This window comes from Alligator sinensis, unplaced genomic scaffold (genome assembly GCF_000455745.1).
Source record: "Alligator sinensis unplaced genomic scaffold, ASM45574v1 scaffold5_1, whole genome shotgun sequence".
NCBI classification, from domain to species: Eukaryota; Metazoa; Chordata; order Crocodylia; family Alligatoridae; genus Alligator; species Alligator sinensis.
Genome location: NW_005842213.1, coordinates 1,160,112 through 1,179,054, shown reverse-complemented (window position 1 = coordinate 1,179,054; position 18,943 = coordinate 1,160,112). Strand labels below are relative to the sequence as shown.

The window sequence follows — 18,943 nt, the reverse complement described above, 5'->3', positions numbered from 1 at the left end:
CTTCACCATTTATGCAGTTTATTTACTATTTGCATTTCACTCATCTTGGACAAAATAGGGAGTTTCTCTCTAAATTATGGTTCTGTGGTCAGCCCTTTTCACTTCCTGGCCTTTATGCATTAGCAAAGAGTTGTTTAAGTTCACAATGTTGGGGCTAGGGACAGGGAGAATGTTTCATTGAAATTCCAAAACACCTAGAAATTGAATATATTTCCTCTTCAAGAGGTTCTGCAACCCCCCCCCCCCCTTTAAAAAAATAAAAATATATTCATGCCTGAAGAAGGGTGATTGCACCTGAAAGCTTGCAAAGGACTTTTTTCCAACTACTCAGTTGGTCTAATAAAAAATATCACATGTACCCAAAGAACCTTGCTTAAACATATATCCCAAATTTGGTCACCCAAATAAGCAATATGTTCCTTTAATCTTCACTTTTACATCTGCACCCAGAAAGATGTGTTTTCTTTATTCTGCCTTTCAGAAACAAGGTGTGTAATATAATCTGGGGCATGTTGTATAAGAGAAAATACAGTATCTGTCATTCACAAGCATGCAGACTAAGAATGCCTCCAGTGACAAGTGCTGTTTCGGCTCCTATGCAAGTTCCCTCAAACCGCAGATATAGGCCAAATTCACAGGTAGTTTAAACCAGGTGTGCTCGCTCATGTTAGTGTTGGGTCTGGCCTTGCTGTTCACAAAAATCAGGCAAAAGCAACAGGAAGTTTGTTCATTTATGTCGTTCAGTAGCCAAGACCAGCTTTATGGCATGGATGTAAACCCTCAAGTCAGTCCTCCTGTGGGAATTAAGAGCAACGGGGCTAGAACAGTTCAGCTGACACCGATGGAATGGAACCAGTTTATGCTGGATGAGGATGCGGTGCATCAGATCAGGATGAACCCATACAGCAGAACAAAGTCTATATCCTCACAAAAGTGCCCTCATGATGAAATTCAAATGCACCCATCTCCACACACAGCCTGCATCACACACCATCACTCTCGTGGTGGATCTGCTAACCCTAGCACACCCATCTGCCATAGCATAGCAGTAACAGCTCTAAGACTGGCCATTAATTTTGCTCTTAATTAAAGCACAGGCATACTCCTCTTTAATTCCAGCCTCCCTAGCCTCCCCCCCCACCCCTGAATTATTATTATTATGCACAACACAGTCTTAGTACTGACAGGGATGTTTGTTAAACATAATTAAAGATATTAATTTTGCATGGAACAGGAGCCACGGAGCCAAGAACTTTACTTTTTTTTCCCCTCCGAATCTCCCATTAGAAAATTACCTTCATTAGCACCGACTCGCTGAGCTTCTCTCTGTTGACAATTTTTATCGCGACCTTTTGACATGTTACACAGTGAACCCCCAACTTCACAAGCCCTGCAGGAGAAACAGAGCGAGAGAGAGAAAGAGAGAGAGGGAGAGAGACAGAGGGAGAGGGACAGGGAGAGAGAGAGAAAGAGAGATGGTTAGAGACATCCTCCGTGAAGCTCTTTGCTGTTAGTACCTCACAAAGCAGTCTGGGTATTTATATGCAAATGGATTTCCATTAGTCCTTCTTCCAACCAAATAAAAACCAGTGAATAATGAACAAACATAGCCTGCAGCATTAGAAGGTCTACCTACAAATATTTAAGCAGCCTACCTAGTTATACCGTACCAGCACACCGGTAAAACACTTCTAATGCTGACAGAGCTTTTACCAGCAAAATTGCGTGTGTTTTGCCTGTGTAGTTTATTCCTGGCCCCACACAGTGAAATCAGCTGTAGCAGCAAAAGTTTTTTCCATTATGACTGCATCTACACAAGGGGGTTTTACCATCACAATGATGTTAATCAGAGATCACAGCCCTGCCTGACAGACCTAGGCTGAGAAATGTTCATAGTAGAGACCTGGCCTAAGCATCTCTTCTGGCTTTGCCTAGTGCTGTTACACTTAGGCCTCTGCTACACATTACATATATTATGCAACTGACTGGTTAATTGTGCAATAAATTTAGACCGGTCACACATGCAAAGACTGGCCACAAGTACAAGGTAATTATCACACAATTGATTGGTTAATTGCACAATAAATGTATACCGGTCACACGTGCAAAGTAATTATTACATGATAAAAATTACTATCCAGCTATAAGAAGAGCCAGCCAGCTATAAAGTTAGTGCTTCAAAATGTGTAACAACTCTGTAGCTGGTTTCGATCTAGCTTTAATTTGAATGTGTAGCAGAGCCCTCATAAATAAAAGCCAAATAATGGAGTTATCATCCTTCAATTCCAGCCTGTGCCTTAGACAATACGATGCAATATAACCACAGAAAATGAAGGCACATGTTGATGCAGTGTTATGAACAAATGATGATATCCTGCCCCAAAGTAATCTTCAGGGCAGTTAAATGATGATGGATGTGGGAATTCCCTCTTCCCCAGTATATCTGCGACAATACCAAAAAATGCAGGAGAGGCAGCAAAGTGAAAATGAAGAATTAAAGCAAATTGGTACACGGCACTGGTGTACTGTGAAATTACAGATTGGGGGCCAAATTCTGCTTTCACTTGCAACAGGGTAAATCAGAGAGAGCAAATATCACCCTGAGCTCTCTACTCCCCCTCTATAAAGTATAGTTTCAACAGGGTAAATCAGAGAGAGCAAATATCACCCTGAGCTCTCTACTCCCCTCTATAAAGTATAGTTTCATTCTGAAAGGTGGAAGGATGAAAAAAAAAAGTTTGCCTCTTACCCAGCAGATCTACTTCCTCTGCTGCAGAGACAGCTCTGCTTGCTTTGGCAATTAAGGACGTTTTTATTGCTTTTTACTCCTGTCTACCCTTTAGGACAAACACAAATGTAAGAAAGTGTGCTGGGTTCTACTGCTTCTTGTGTTTCACTATGAGAATTGTCTACTCCATTCATATAATTTGTATCTGCGTGACCAATGGAATTGCACAGGGGTCACCCAAGGTCCAGTCTGGCCATCAGAGAGAGAGCTCGTTGCTGAAAACAGACAAGATGCAAGGAATCCTGCTCTACTTTCCTAGGCAGAGTTTGCATTTAGGGAGGAACCCCCCTCGCCCACCCCCATCCTTTTACCTCTAAGCAGAATGCACTGGATTTAGATCCTATAAGCCAACAAGCAGCGGAGCCCACAAATGCTCTGTCACAGAATAACTATCCATGAATCCCCCATGGGAATGGGTCCACTCATAAGGCCTCTCTTTCTTCTGCATGAACAACCACTGATTTGCAGTCCAGAATTTAAAAGTTACTGGGCACATCTACACATTCATTAATGTGCTTTACGTAATGCACATTAAATCTAGTACCTCCATTGTGAGGTACTAGAAAAATGCACATTATCCTATTTTAATGTGCCTTAGCTAAAGAGAACTTTTTGTGACGCTTTAATGCAGATTAAAATAGGCTAATATGCATTAAAGCACTTGTGTAGACATGCCCACTGTGATATAAAAATAGGGCAAACATGAAGGTAGACCAACCACTGTTAGACTTTGCATTCACTACAGTGGAGCCAGATCTTTTTGAGATGCAAGCTAATATAGGTCCATCTGGAAGTCTGGTTTAGCCCTTAGTAGTTAGTTACTCTTTGAAAAACTATGTGGGTTTCTCTATTCTTTGGCTTATATTGTGCAAGACTGCTGGAACTTCCTTACAATGTACCACGTCCCAGTCTCAGGTGGTCAAGTGTGAATGCTTTTCAGCTGCAACATAAGCAAGTCACAGAAAATAGCGCTGGGGACTGAAAAATCCACTTCAAATCAGGTACCGCAACAACCTGCCCACAACCTGACACAACAAAGAGCACCGCTGGGTGAGGATAGCGGGATGACTGGCCAGATTTCATTCCCACATTTTAATTCTCTCTGCTCAGTAAATTAGGAGGGTCACCCACACCACTGTTGGCACCACATTCATCTCTCACAGCAACTGCAGCTCTATCACAGCTCTTTGGCTTTGCTGCTCTGCTTGGACAGTGACTTTCTAGAACCACTATATTGCAAGTATGTACAGGTTTTAATCAGAGATGTTACCTTCATACCGAGAGGCAGCTGTGCATTGCTTTTATAGTAAAAATGCATCTCTGTTTGCATTATGTCCAGCACCCACCCTCTACTACAAAACTGTGGTCTAACTTCCAATTCTACTTTTACACTTCCAGCATCTACTATTTCCATGTCATAATGACAGTACTTGATGGAGCACAAGCTTTAAGACAGCAGCTAAAGTGACAAAGGTCTCACTCAGGCGGTAAGAACATTTTTCCAGTTTTGGGCCGAAATGGCTCTGCTTGAGTCTGAGTCAGGCCAGAACAAAGCCCTCTGCTGTCAACCCCCCCGGGCTCCGTGGGCTGCTGTAGGTTGCTGACACCTAGCTAACTGGATAGCAGTGTGTTTCCTTCAGGTAGCATACATTACTGCAGATACCTTACATTCACAGAACCATTGAGAAGTAGGGCTGGAAGTGACCTCCAGAGCTCATTTAGTACTACCCCCTGCCTGAGGCAGGATCATCCCTATCCAAACCATCCTATACAAATCTATAATCTAAACTCATTGTAAAACTACCATCAACACTGACACAACACAAGACATTACACCCTACCCGACTGCAGGTAAAGCAGGAGAAACATGGCAGTCAACATCCTGCTGCTATAAAAGGTTGTTAATAAACACCCAAGAGATTCCAGGTCATGCCCCCCACTAAAGAGGAAGGCAAAAAAACCCTTCGTCCATGCCAGTCTGACCACGGTGTAAAAGTCCTTCCTGATCCCAAATGTGGCAACTAGTCTGATGTGTGCATGTGAATCTGCGTCCTGCTAGTGGGTGGTTCATGTTATAACAAAGACTCTACTGCTGCTGCTAAAAGAAAAAGAATTTTAGCTCAAGTAGAGAAGGCTCATGTCTTTGAGCTGAAAAATTCAAGTTTCTATCCTTGGAGAAGACCAAGGAGAGCCAATGGATGGTGGCTGGTGTGCAAGAGAATTTGAAACCCTATGTCTTTCAGTTGCTTGGGATGGGTTTCTTCCGATGCAAGGAGGGTGTAATGTGGAAGGTGGGCTATGCCTTCCAGCAGAGGCATAGCAAGCTCTTTCAGTGACCAAGACAGAGGGAGGGAGGGAATATGCTGACCACTGAAGAAGTAGGGGAGCAGAGGGTAGTGGAGTCTTACCTACTGGGGCTCTCTCACTTGAGTGGCAGCTACTACTTCTGCAACTGCTACAGCTGAGGGACAGGCAGTGGCATGGGCTCCCCAGGGGCTGCTCCTGGTGACCTATTCACTCTCCCTTGGGAGCAGGGCTGTGAATCCCCTGGCAAAGCCTCCCTGCAGAGAGGCCTCATTCCACCCCCTCCTCCATGCCTCCTCTTCCTTCAGATACACTAGTAGGCATGGGGTTTTGCCTGCCCAGCTCCTATGGTTCGGCTGCACCTGCCAAGGTAAAGACTCATGGATGAAGGGGGCCATACTGGCATCACCTTTAAGTCAGCACCTGGGGCTGGTATCCTGCTAGCCCCTACTTCCCCTGCTACTGCCTTCCAGGGTTACATGCCAAATATATGGTCCTCTGGTGGCTAATCCTAGTACTGTTCAGCTGCTGCTAGAATTGCTGCTGTAAATAAAGTGGTTCCAGAGTCCATTCCCCCTGCTGTTGGGGATGTTATAGAAGTCATGACCTACCCCCTGTTTAGTTCTCATTCTACTGTAAAACTGCCAGGTATGAGGTCCCTGAGTCCTCACAGAGATCTGATTTAGCAAGCTCACTAGCTAAAAGCATGTTGGTACAACATTTTGGAAGTCCCCAGTGTTCTCTACCATCTGGGCAGGGGCTGTTGTCTCTGCACAACTGCAATCCACCAAGGGAGACAGACAAAGCACCTAGCAGGGTGATTTGCTCCAGCACAGCTTGCCCAGCTTTCAAACCCAAGCAAGTTGCAATAGTGTAAATTACAGCGTTACCAGTCTACCATTAGGGTTTGCAGTCTTACCACAACATTGGGTGTTGGCTGCAGTCACAACTGGGAATTTTGACTGGTATGTGCCAATGCTCCTGCTGCAACTAAAACCCAGAGGTTCCTGGTTAGAGTGTCTTGCCCCTTTGCTTAGGGTCAGACTGATCACCATGTTGGGATCAGGAGCAAATTTTACATCACGACCAGATGGCACAGACTGTAGTGGGGGAGGGGGTGTCCTTCCTCTGTAGGTCAGGCATGACCCACTTCCTTGGATCTCTCAAGTGCATTTTGTCAACCCTTGCAGTGGTAGACAGTGACAAGTCCATGCACCCCTACTTTATCTGTGGAAGCTTAGGATGCTTTAGGTGTCTTTGGGCAACATGACTTGTAGTTGCATGCCAGGGATACCTGCGTAGTTTTAGGAATACATTAGACAAGGACTTCTGTAGATAGTTTGGCTGGGGATGATCCTACCTTGAGCAGGGGGCTGAGCTAGATGACCTCCAGATGTCCCATCCAGTCTTACTATTCTATGATTCTATATTGCAGCTATGCCAGTGGCTGATCCCTCCCCACCCACGTAGAAAAAAAATCAGTATTGTTATTAAAGAGTTAACTCTGGTCTCTGCAGAGGAGGTAAGAGAATCAAGCAAGTACAAATACAAGGTTCACATAAACCCTCCCCCTTACTCTTTTCCCCTCGCCCCCTGAGGGAATTCCACTTTCTATCCCCAGGTACCCAAGAGCTCTGGGGCACTGACAGCCAGGGACTGTGAAATGGGCTGCTAGAGATTATGATATGCAAACATTAGACATTTTCTCAGGCTGCCTTTGATCTCAGCCACTGAGCTTCATCGAGAACAGAGCCCTATAATTTCAGGTCAGGGAGAAAAAAAAATGAGGGAGGGAGGGTAACTTACATCGTCTTTTCATTTATAATTAAAGCCATGAGCTGAAAATTGATGAGAGCGCGTTGCTGTTTTCCACCAAAAAGAAAGAAAGAAACCCCCAGATGATACAAGGGAAAGGCTGACATGAGAACAAAAAGAGCAGAGGGAAGCTTCTAAGCCCTACATAGCCTAATGCGGCACTGTCCTGCTGACAAACACGTCTGAGCATTTTGCTCTTAGTAAGCTCCCAGCATGCCGATGTTTAAAGATAAACAGATCTGCTCTGAAAATGACATAAACACTGGCGATGGGCCTGCTCTAATCCCTAGTCTAGATTAGATTACATGAGATAGCTAGATGAACAGTTAATCCCAGAATCCCAGAGACTGAAATTTTACTCAAATAGAAAATATAGTGCAAACAGGGGGAATATAAGATTCCCTTGATCTGAGGACAAAATGGGAGAGAGCTCTGACCTGGAAGGAGGTGCAATATGGTTTAGACTAGAGTAGAAGTTCCCAAACTTTTTCGTATAGCATACCCCCTTTCAGATTTACCAGTTGCCCGCATACCCCTACCAGCACACATTTTATATTTTAACCCCTTTATAATGAATATTAAATCCACCATTATACAATTTCTCCCATGTACCCCGCCCCCGAAATACCTTGCATACCCCCAGGGGTATGTATACCATAGTTTGGGAATCCCTGATCCAGAGTGTGGTCAGTAGTCCCCTCCCATGACTACTTAATCTAGGTCAAGATTTGAAAAGACCTTGGGCCCAGAGGCATAAGGTAAACTGTTAGCACCCTTGGTGGCATTGGGAAAGGGGGAGAGGGCAAAGGATTACTTACAAGTGCAGGCTGCTGCCTCTGTGCAGACTCCCCAAACATGGGCTGCTGGCTCCCTGGGGATTCCTATTTTGGCGCCCCCTTTGAATCTGCACCCAGACCTCAGCACCCAGTGCTGTATTCGTCTTTCCCCTGCCTCCCCCATTGTTACACTATGGCTTGGGCCTGAATCCCCCACCATATTGCACTGTGTGAAGTCATTTACATTAGTGAGTATATAGACCCTACCATCATAAAATAGTTTATTTTAATATCTTTCTTTGCACAGGTGTAATGAAAACATTAGGTGCAGGACACTGGAAAATACGGATGTGTGCAGCGTATTATTCTAGGAGCTAGAAAACTACAGATTCGTACAGGAAGATTAGCCCCAATATATGCACATTACATTTATATTTATTACATCAAGTCCTGCCTCTCCTCTTCTGTGAGAGATACTGAACAGGCAATATAAAAGATGATGTTTCTGGGAAAAAGTCAAACCTTGGTATCTTCTGTTGCCAGGAGTAGACAAATCCTCATTTTGGAAGAGACCAATAAAAATCCTGAATTAAGTATTAACACTGCCCTTTAAATGTTATGTTTATGCTACAGACTCTGAGCAAGACTTCTCCAATTTTGCCAATGTTAATGGGACCCCTTAGACATGATTCATTGCTTATTTTTACAAGTCAATGCATTATAGAGTCAAGAAGAATTTTAGTTAAATAAAAGAATTTAGCATAAACCATTCTGTCCCATTAATAAAAATGGAGGTATGTTCAGATTTCACTGAAAGGAAAATGACCCAATGCCATGTGTATGAGTGTTGATAAATCCCCATATTATGAAAGCTATTGGAACTTAAATTGCTGATCAAAAAATAAGCGGATTAACATGATGGCCTACAAAATTAACACCAGCTACTGTCTATTTCTTGTAATCTTCACTGCTGTGAGAATGGAGTACTGAAGGGCAATTCTATTGTAGAAGCTCGCTCTGATATGCCCAGTTTGATTTTAATGTTATTCGCTTTGTTAAAAAGTGCCTCCGCATCTACTGAGCATTAAAGCACCATTTAAATCTGGGCAAGATCATCAGCTGATGTAAATGAGTGTGGCTCAAGTATATGAGCGGAAATGAATAAATGAGCATGGTTCATGCACCCATCCATGTATATGGGAAACAACTCTGTGTATCCACCTAGGTTTTTAAAGCCACTTAGGGTTTTTTTCCCAGTGATTTTAGGCAATTCAGTTTATTTCAAATATCAGGCACCATTACACTCAGTACTAAGTTAGCACGGAAGAGAGGGACAGTTTAATTTGTGGCAGCACTGCAAAGACTGTCGACTGCCATTTAAAATGTTTATTGTTTAGCTACCAGTTACTATCTCTCCAGTGGGAACAGAATGGTTCATAAATGGCCAATTGTGCTAGGTAACTCCTGGCATATAAATCGGCACAAGTGCTGTGCAGTGCATCCAAAGAAGCAACGTACAAATAAGTTTTCAGTTTTCAGACACTTTCAATGAAATACCAGAGCCCAAGAGTCATAGAAGTGAGTACTTCATGGATACAGGAAGCAGTTATGATCAAATGCTAATCCCTGCGAAATCAGTGGCATAAATGAGACATAACTGGCCAAATCCTGCAATGCAATACTCAGAGCCGGATGCTACTCCACCTATTACATGCCTCAGTGGACTTGGATGCTTAAGTGTGATCCTGTGCCATCATCTTAGACTTAAAATGAAGTCACACAAAGTGGCAAATAGGGGGAAGACTACCCATCTTTGTCCTTAAACATTTTTCAGGCCAGGTGGACTTAGATCACACTCAGGCACCTCATATCATAGGTGGAAGAGGATCTGGCCTACAGGACCTACTCTGACACAATTCCACAAGGACTTTGATGGGAGTTTTGTCTGAGTACCACACAAAGAAGAAACTTTTGTTTGCCTCATAATTTGTGCAGCAAGTTTAGAAATGTCACATGGAAAATGAAAGTGCTAGTCATTTTTGTTACATGCCCCAGCAGCTCCTTTGGAACTTCAGGAGGTCCATCCTATCCACATCCAAAAGCTTCAATGGTTTCATGCAAAACCCCACTGCACCCCAATCAATATCTCAAAGCTCATGTAGACTCTCTCATGCACTGCTGTCCCCTTTGAAGAGACCCCAAGACCGGAAAGACTGGAGATAAAGGGGCTTAAAAAACAAAAAGCAAATCACCACTCATAGATTCATAGATGTTAGGGTCGGAAGGGACCTCAATAGATCATCAAAGAGTGCTGGGTCTAGATGACCCCAGCTAGATGTTTATCTAACCTCCTCTTGAAGATCCCCAGGGTAGGGGAGAGCACCAGATAAACCAGGTAATAAAGCACAGAAGATAAACCAGGTAATAAAACACAGAAGATGCTGGTGCTCTGTGTTCCAAATATAGCGACTTGGCCAGTGCCTTAAGTTAGCCACTACATTGCGGGTACAGGATATAAAGGCAGAATACCAACAGTACTGATCAGAGCAACGAATTAAAGTGCCCTGTCTAGCCAATGTTACATTGCTTGGTTAAATTAGCACTTATGGGCATGTTTAGACTAGAGGCACTTGCTTCAAACTTGAGTTAACTAATTGCCAATTAACTTGACTCAACAGACACCTTTGAAAACATTAACCTAGACACTCCAAGACACAAACATTTGTGATTTCCTCCAGCACTGCATCTGGCACTAGCAATAAATTAATATGAGTTAAACCAGGAGCAAGCACTCTAGCCCGGATGCATGTGAAGTGACATATTTTTTAAAGGAGTCTCAACATAGCTTTGTGTGCATACTTAGCAAACACTGAAACTTGAGCCTACACACAAGAGAGTGCATATACCCAAAGAAGTTGGCATTTGGTTTTGCTGGGTCGGTTGCAGTCTCAGAGCTGGGAATGACAATGAGATGACTGTTGATTCCAGCCTGGGAACTGCACGGTGCACACCGGGCTGTGGGCAACCAGTTTTCAGCTTACTGGTGCTGGGGAAGCCCTGCACTGGCAAGGAGTAATCATCCGATCCCTGATCCCAAATCACCTGTCCTGCCACATACATATGGCATAGCAGGAAGTGTGATTGTTGGGATCAGGGATTGGATTCTATCACGCCATTAAATGAACATGTGCCCAGGGGCTTACTCTCAACAATTATCCTCAAATACATTCTCTAACACGGTTTCCTTTGAGGTCAAATCAGCTGAGTTACCCAGGAGAGCTTCAGTGACTTGCTTCAATAAAGTCACTTTGGGTCTATGATGGTGTAACAGGGATTAGTATTTGGCCCACAGAGGCTCAATTTCCACAGCTGTACAATACGGATAATAATACTTACCTCCCTACCTCACAAGGATTCTAGGAGGATTAATTGATTAATCCTTATAAAGAACTTAGAAAAAATATCTAAAGCCCTGTGTAAGTTCTAAGTATTAATACCAGCAGAATTGCATCTAAAATACGATTCTGGAAAGAAATGCCTGGATAATTTCTTCTTAACTGCTCCTATTTAATTCACCAAGTTTTCTTAGTACAAAACTTTACAGCTCTCTACAATATGCTTCCTCCTTTCTTCTTAGCTGCATTTGCACTAACTTTGTGGCAGAACATCTTGCTTATGGAAACCAATAATTGGCCTTAATTACTCAATCCTCTCATTGAGCAGATGTTTATTTTTCTATAGCAATTGTTATCTCTAATTATTGTCTTTAAAATAAACAGAGTCTTCTATCAAGTGACACACAAATTATATGGTGTCAATTTATAACTGGATGTGGTGGGGGAGGGCTGCCTGTCAAGCTAAGCAGAAGTGGATGGAACTACCCTGCTTGGTAATGAAGTAATTTGACCATGAGCTGTTCCACAGAGAGGATCCAATGCTGGAAGGCTGTTCTGAGAAGCACGTGCAATAGCCGCTTCTAAATTGAATAAACTGTAATTACAGTAGGACTAAAGCCAGAGTTCAAATTCTCAGCAGGAGCATACAAAGAGCTGCTCCTCCGTGCCAGGATTCACACTCTCTGGCTCAGAGCACAATGGGAGCTCTGTATCAAACTCACTAGACTCCTTCTCCAAAGATAAGAGCACTATGAATGAAATATCCAGTAGCTCACCCAGCCCAGGAGACATGCCTGTGCTCGGAGTGAGAGCAATGCACCAGCTCAGTAATGGTTGGATACATGCTCTTACTCTGGGAGCATGCTGGAGGCGGAGGAGAAATGCATGCTAGTTCATCACAGCTGGGAGAAGATCCAGACTGGTTCATTCTGCCTAGGATCAATAAAGTAGATACCAGAACAAAGAGCAATAGGCTGAAGTTGCAGCAAGGGAAGTTTAAGTTTGAGATTAGGAAAAACTCTCTCACGAGCAAGGTAGTAAAGCACTGGAACAGGCTACGCAGAGAGGCTGTGGAATCTCCATCCATGGAGGTTTGTTTTTAAGACCCACGTAGACAAAGCCTTAGCTGGGATGATAGTTGGGGATAGTTCTGCTTTGAGCAGGAAGTCGGACTAGATGACCTCCTGAGGTCCCTTCTGATCCTCATTATCTATGATTCTAAATGGGACCTGGATGGAATTTAGGTGCCTAATTTGCTAAAACCAATCCAAATCGACCCCACTCTGGCCACCACAAAACTCAACTGGTACCTAAGCTCATTCAGTGCCTACATTTTGGGCAGTAAAGGTGCTGGGATGCCCAAAGATAGGCTTCAGCACAGGCACAGAATCATCACAGTCTGACCTGCTAGGCCCCCTTGCTATGAGGATTGCTTCTGTTTTTTTACCAATGCGTAACTAAATCTGGAACCAGTGACCATAACCCAGGGATGTCCTCTCCCAGGGGTTACAGGCTTATGCTTGCTCTTGTTGGCTCCCTTTCTGACAGGATAGCTCTTCCATTCTTGGCTTCTTCTATAGACTTGTGGATAAGGCACTTTCTTGGGATGTGGGAGGCATGGGTTTGAATCCCCTCAGGGACTGAGAAGGGCCCACTCCCACTGTATTGGCAAGTGCTTTAACCAGAAGGCTATTACACAAAATGTGGGCAACAAGCAGCCCCTATACTATTGGCTTGTCCTCCTCTGGCTGCATCTTAAAAAGAGACAGTCCTTGTTGGTCCTAGCCTCAGAGGAGGACTCTATGCTGGATCCTGAGAAGGCAGGGGTCCCTAATATACAGCCCAGAGTCAGGCAATTAAGCTCCAGGAAGAGGAAGGAATTCTGCCTGGTACTTAGCATTTCCTTTTAGCTGGCTCCAGCCTATTCCCTGTTCAGTATCTGGGCCCACTGAATTGCCCTTCAGAGGCACCATCCTTTCCCTCACCCTAGAGAGAGCCAAGGCACCTTCCTGTTTCTTTAAATCATCTTTCTGGGGGCAGACACCTGAATTTTAAGCAAGCTGAAGTGTAAATTGCAGGCACCTAATGAGCCAATCGGGATTCTGCCCCTAACCCCCAGACACGTTACAATTAAGATGTAATTACCCACTTAACTTCTCACCCAGCCACATGTTCAATCAATTAATGGTGTGATAAAAGGAGGGATAAGCCATAAAGTTATTTCACAAAATATGTCCGATAACTTTGTGGCTGGTTCCTGTCACATCATTAACTGAATGTGTAGCCAAGAGCCCCTGCCGCTGGGAGCCCCATCAACTGATTGGGGCTTCCAGCCAGGGGCTCATGTGTGTCCCTGTCGGCTGTGGGAACACATGCCCTGCAGCTGGGAGTCTCATCAGCTGACAGGGCTCCCAGCTGCAGGGGTGCCCCATGTGTCCCCACAGATGGGAGTCTGCAGCTGACATGGGTTCCCAGCCATGGGAGCACTCCAGGAGCCCCAGTGACTAGAAGCCTGTCAGCTATGGCCTCCAGCTGCAGGGACTCCTGAAGCACCCCTGCAGCTGAGAGCCTGGGCAAGCTGACAGGGCTCCCAGCCATTGAAGTGCACGGTGCCCCTCTGTGGCTGGGAGCCCCATCAGCTGAGAGGGCTCTCAGCTGCAAGAGCTTGCTATTTGGCAGTGTAAGGGGAGCCCAGGATCATGATTCTGGGCTCCGCCAGCACCAGCAGTAAGACATGATGGGATCTGATGAGCAGTCCCACAATCATGCCACCTGCCAGGCATGTGTGACACAGCAAGAAGCTCAGTTGTGTGGATCACACATCAGATCCCATTGCGCCTTTACCTGCACATCTAGAGGGGCCCTAAGTTTCACACTGTGTACATTGGCACCCTCTGAGCTCAGCCAGGATCAAAACACACTTCTACTGTTTCTTGCCTTCATCTCTTATATTTTGTAAATCAATATTTCTTGCAAGCCCTTTGTGCTCACTGCATGGAGCAAGGAATGCAACTACAGGGTTCCTCTGATACATTGCTTTCCTGAATTGTTAAACCAGTGGCGTGACCTAGGACAGGACCCTTAATGGGAATGCTGAAATTATCATTAGTAAAATAATTTTATTTCACTACGTCAGGAAGGGGGAACCAGAGACTAGCAACACTTAAGTTTTTTGGGATCTGTCAACAGCTTGTGACTTCCTGCCAGCTGGGCTTTTATTTTACATTGGCTCTTTCTTCCCACGTAAAACAATCAGGAAATGAGATTTTGCTGCCATTGGAGAGGCAAAAGCAGCAGCTCTCAGAGTGTACATGTGAAAGCACCCAGAAAAGGCCCCTTGAGGAAAAGGAAAGACGATGGAAGCTTCATTTTTTAATTAAGCAGATATAAAAATATTACAGAGCTTTTGACTGCTGGAGCAGTGAAAATTGCCATTTTCACAGCTCTGGATGAGTCCTGGGAAAACTCTGTTTCTGATCCCTTACTGCCAGCCCCAGAAGCTGAGAGAAAAGACAGCAAGCGTGGGTCCCATCCCGCCTGTAGCAACCAGCTTGTGCATCTCCTGGAAGAATGATGAGATCAAAGTCTACCTTCAGACCTCATTAATCTACTGTCAGTAGATGCCTGAGGACAGCCGTTCTCAGGTATTAGGGAGAAGAAGTACGAGGCAGAGCAGAGCCTTGGCTGTCTATCCTTCGTAAGGTGTCTTTTAGAAAACATGTCAGTGTAATTAGGTAGCATCTGGGTAATGAGCCATGCTGTCCCGCCTTGGTCCAGTGATCTACTGAGGAGGATTGATGCACTAACAAGCAGGGAACAACTTGGAGAGGGGAGGGAGATGGTGGGGCGGCAAGTGTTCTTTGCATGTGCTTTTGACTGATGTTTTAATCGTGTTTTCTTTGGTTATTTCTCATGTTCTCTCCTTCTCCCTCAATTCACTTCTCCATCTTTCTTGCATGAGGCTTACTCATGGCAAGGTACCTCTTCCCCAACTCTCACTCCACATTTCCAGGTACTTGACTTATACGTTCTTTGTGTTGTCCTGAAGTTGACTGCACAATCCCAAAACGATGCTAAGCTTAACCCCTCATTGGCTGAAGATGGCTAGGACGTTTTTGATCCTGCGTCTTCCTTGGCACAGATAAGAGCACACCAAAACAATGGTTTGGGCAAGGTGTGGCAAGTGTGAACGGAGGATACAATTGGTTGCAAGTAGAGGTAAACACTAAAGGCTTGATCCTGCATGGAAGAAATAATGCTCTATGGGTATGAGCAGAGGTAATGAGTAGGGTAAGGCTCTCAGGAAAACCTGATCCTTTCTGGAGGTGGGATGCAGCACCCACTGATATCAACTGAAAGACTTGCAAAGGCTTCAATAGACTTTGGATTAAATCTCTTTTGGGAACACTGCAATGTGGACCAAGTCCCTGTCAGGAACAGGGACTTGTTAGGCCAAGGAGAGAGTACAGCCAAACTGTTAGGCCAAGAAGAGAGTACAGTACAGAGCTATGCACTTCCCTTGTATGAGGAGTATTACATGCATCTCTTTCAACTGACCTACCAATGCATCTTTTCCTTTTTGCCTTGTGCTCCTGCGATCAGGGAAGCATGTATGAAAGAGGCTTGAGACTTACCATTGCTCTGTGCAGATTGCTGCGCATACAGTTTAACCACCTCATTTGCAATGAGATTCATAGATTTTGAGGCCCAAAGTGACTTTTGTGATCATTTAGTATGACCTCCTGCATAACAGAGGTCAGAGAATTGCCCTATATTAATGGTAAAATCAGCGCCAACGTCATTCAGTAAGGGATTTAAGTACAGGCCTTACTTTTAATTGACTTAAATAAAGCTACTCACATACTTAAAACCTGACACATGCTTAAGCATCTTGGTGAATCAATGCCTATACTGGGGAGGGAAGAAGAGTTATTATTTTAAATTGCTCACTGTTAAAAATATTGCGTTTAAAAACAGAAAGAATTGGTTCCTTAATGCAAGATCTACTCCCAGTCATTTAAGACTCCATGCTCTCTTTACATATAGCTGCAATTTCAACCTCGTATTGGTTTAACTCCAAAGTAATGAAGATATATGGTCTGGATGATAATCCAAGATTTCCCACCCCCTTTTCACAGTTTCATCACAATTGAAGAATTTTCTCAATCGTGGTTAAATTAATATTAGGGGAGGGACAGCATTCTCCATTAATGGTAACTGCTTAAGGGTTCTGGTACAGAAAACCTTTATAAAAAGCCAGAGATTGCAATTTGGAAAGAGATCAAAACTATGCAGCTCAGGTCACCTCCACATCCATCTGGGACAGCTCCTGTATCAAGAAGGAAGTCCCATTTTTGTCCGTGAGAAGGGCAAATACTGAAAGCACTGGAGGCTTATTTACAGCTTTGCTTCTTCCCCAATAAATGCCAGCACTGATAAGACAGAAAAGGTCTCTCGCCGGATCTTGACATCTCTTTTACATTTGTGTCACTCCATTTGCTTCCTTAGCATTAATCTTGCTTTACACTAATGTAACAGAGATGAACCAGGCTCAGGATTGGATTAAGACCATTCAAGGCCTTTAGGCCAGACCACAGGTAATCTGCAGGCTTCCCACTCTCACCCTCCTACTACTGCTGTATCACCACTCGGCGGGGAGAAAGAGGGACAATGGGACCCATCATCTCTGCAGGGGACAGAAGTGACATCCACTCATTTCTTTTCCTTCAGGAACAATCAGGGTCCCTTGTCGCCATCATGAGAAACTTTCGGTACTTCCCAAGAGCCAGATTGTGTCTGCTGGAGTGATGGGCCTGGCCCTTCTCCTGTCCCACAGAGTCCCTATGCTGGATCTGTGATAGCAGGGTGTCCAAGAGCAGTGAGTCTTGAGGTTTCTTGAGATTATGTCCCATTGAGATAAATGGGAGGGAGTTGCTGCTGCTGCTTTCATTATGGCAGCAGCACTAAGATGCCAGGCCCACTGTGTAGACACCAAACCTTTGGCAGGAGGCGGCTTTGGCCACCAGGACAACATCACCTCCAAATGGAATAGCTAAATCATTAGATGTGGACCTAAAAGGTGCCTGCAGACATGCTGCGAGGCTGCTCTGACACACTGTAATTACATCTCATTGGAGCAGACTCAATTAATTGAGTCTGCTGGAGCATGGTAGTTACTGTGCTCCAGTCAGCCTCCACATCTTGTGTATCAGTGTCCCTGTAGTTCAAAATGGTGGTGGAGGTGCTTTAACTAAAGCTCATTGAACGATATTTAGTTCAAACACCCCCACAATTTTGAAGTGCAGGGACACTGATACACGAGATACTGAGGCACTTTAATTAGAGCTGCTCTCACGTGTGCAGCATCTCTCCCACATCTACCCCCACCACCGGAGCATGTGTAAAGCTGCCTTCCATTGTGAGGTACTAAGAAAATGAGCATTAGCTTTTCTAACTAAACAGCACAGTTTTTTCAGTGATGCTTTAATGTGCATTAAAATAGGCACATGTGTGGATGCGCCCAAAGGGTTTTCATCTGGACATGTTCACTTGTAGTGATCTTTTAGTGCTCCCTGCTCCTCCACAGTACTTTGAATTTGTTGTGTTGTGCCAGGCTGTACAAGGCCAGACAACTGCATGGCACAAATATAAAAAAAAATGGCCTTTCTTGTCCCACAGGACTCACCTCTACACTCAAAAGGCAGGAAATCCAAAATATGATATTCCTACTGTGAGACTGCAGTCTGAAAATCTTAGAAAATCTCTCTATGATTAAGCAGGACCAAGAATAACTGTGTGCATCTACACGTTCAATTAATGCAAAGCAACAAACCCCAACGTTATATTGCACTGAAGTTTATTGTTCCTGGGTGCCACATTTATACATGTGCCTCAGACCACAGCACAGTGAGTCAGGTTGGAGCAGTCCCAGCTAGTGGGGGACCCTGGGGGTCCGCCTGCCAGCCGAGGGTGGCTCTGCCTCAGCTCAATGGGCTGCAGAGGGGCTGTCTAGGGAACGAAGGGGCTTTAGTGTAGGACTAGCCCCAGCCAACCCCATCAACATCTACACATATATTGCTGCACAGTAAATAACACTGCCACAGGACAGTATTTGTATTTACAAGTACTAACTTATGGCGGTGTTTATTAATTTACTGTGACATAATAGGGCCGCCCATGTAGATGAATATGGGCAGTGGGGTTCCCCAGGGCTCAGTCCTCGTGCCTGCACTATTCAACATCTTCATCAGTGACTTGGGCGAGCGGGTAGAAAGCACCCTGTTCAAGTTTGCAGATGACACTAAGATGTGGGGGGAAGTGGGTACGCTAGTAGGAAGGAACAGGCTGCAAGCAGATCTAGACAGGTTACAGGGGTGGGCCGAAGAGAACAGGATGGGGTTCAACACTGACAAGTGCAGGGTAATGCACCTGGGGAGGAATAACCAGCGGCACACCTACAGGCTGGGGAACTCCCTTCTCGCCAGCGTTGAGACAGAAAAGGATCTTGGAGTCGTCATTGATGCCACAATGAACATGGGCTGACAGTGTGGGGACGCAGTCAGGAAGGCCAACCATATCTTGTTGTGCATCCACAGATGCATCTCAAGCAGGTCCAAGGAGGTGATCCTCCCCATCTACGTGACACTGGTTAGGCTGCAGCTGGAGTACTGCGTCTAGTTCTTGGCGCTGCACTTCAGCAGGGATGTGGCCAATATGGAGAGGGTCCAAAGGAGGGCCATCCGCATGATCAGGGGGCAGCAGGGCAGGCCCTACGAGGAGAGGCTGAGGGACCCGAACCTGTCCAGCCTCAACAAGAGAAGGCTGAGAGGGGATCTAGTGGCAGTCTACAAACTAGTCAAGGGGGA

At 44.8% G+C, this 18,943-nt stretch overlaps 1 protein-coding gene across 1 annotated transcript in view; it reads right to left on the bottom strand.

Annotated features, from left to right (window-relative positions):
• BRSK2 (BR serine/threonine kinase 2) overlaps positions 1 to 18,943 on the bottom strand; it is a 488,049-nt gene that overhangs the window by 228,862 nt on the left and 240,244 nt on the right. Inside the window, exon 3 of the mRNA XM_025207893.1 lies at positions 1,296 to 1,390. Within this exon, the coding sequence (XP_025063678.1) occupies positions 1,296 to 1,390 (95 nt within the window). The remainder of the gene's footprint in view (positions 1 to 1,295; positions 1,391 to 18,943) is intronic.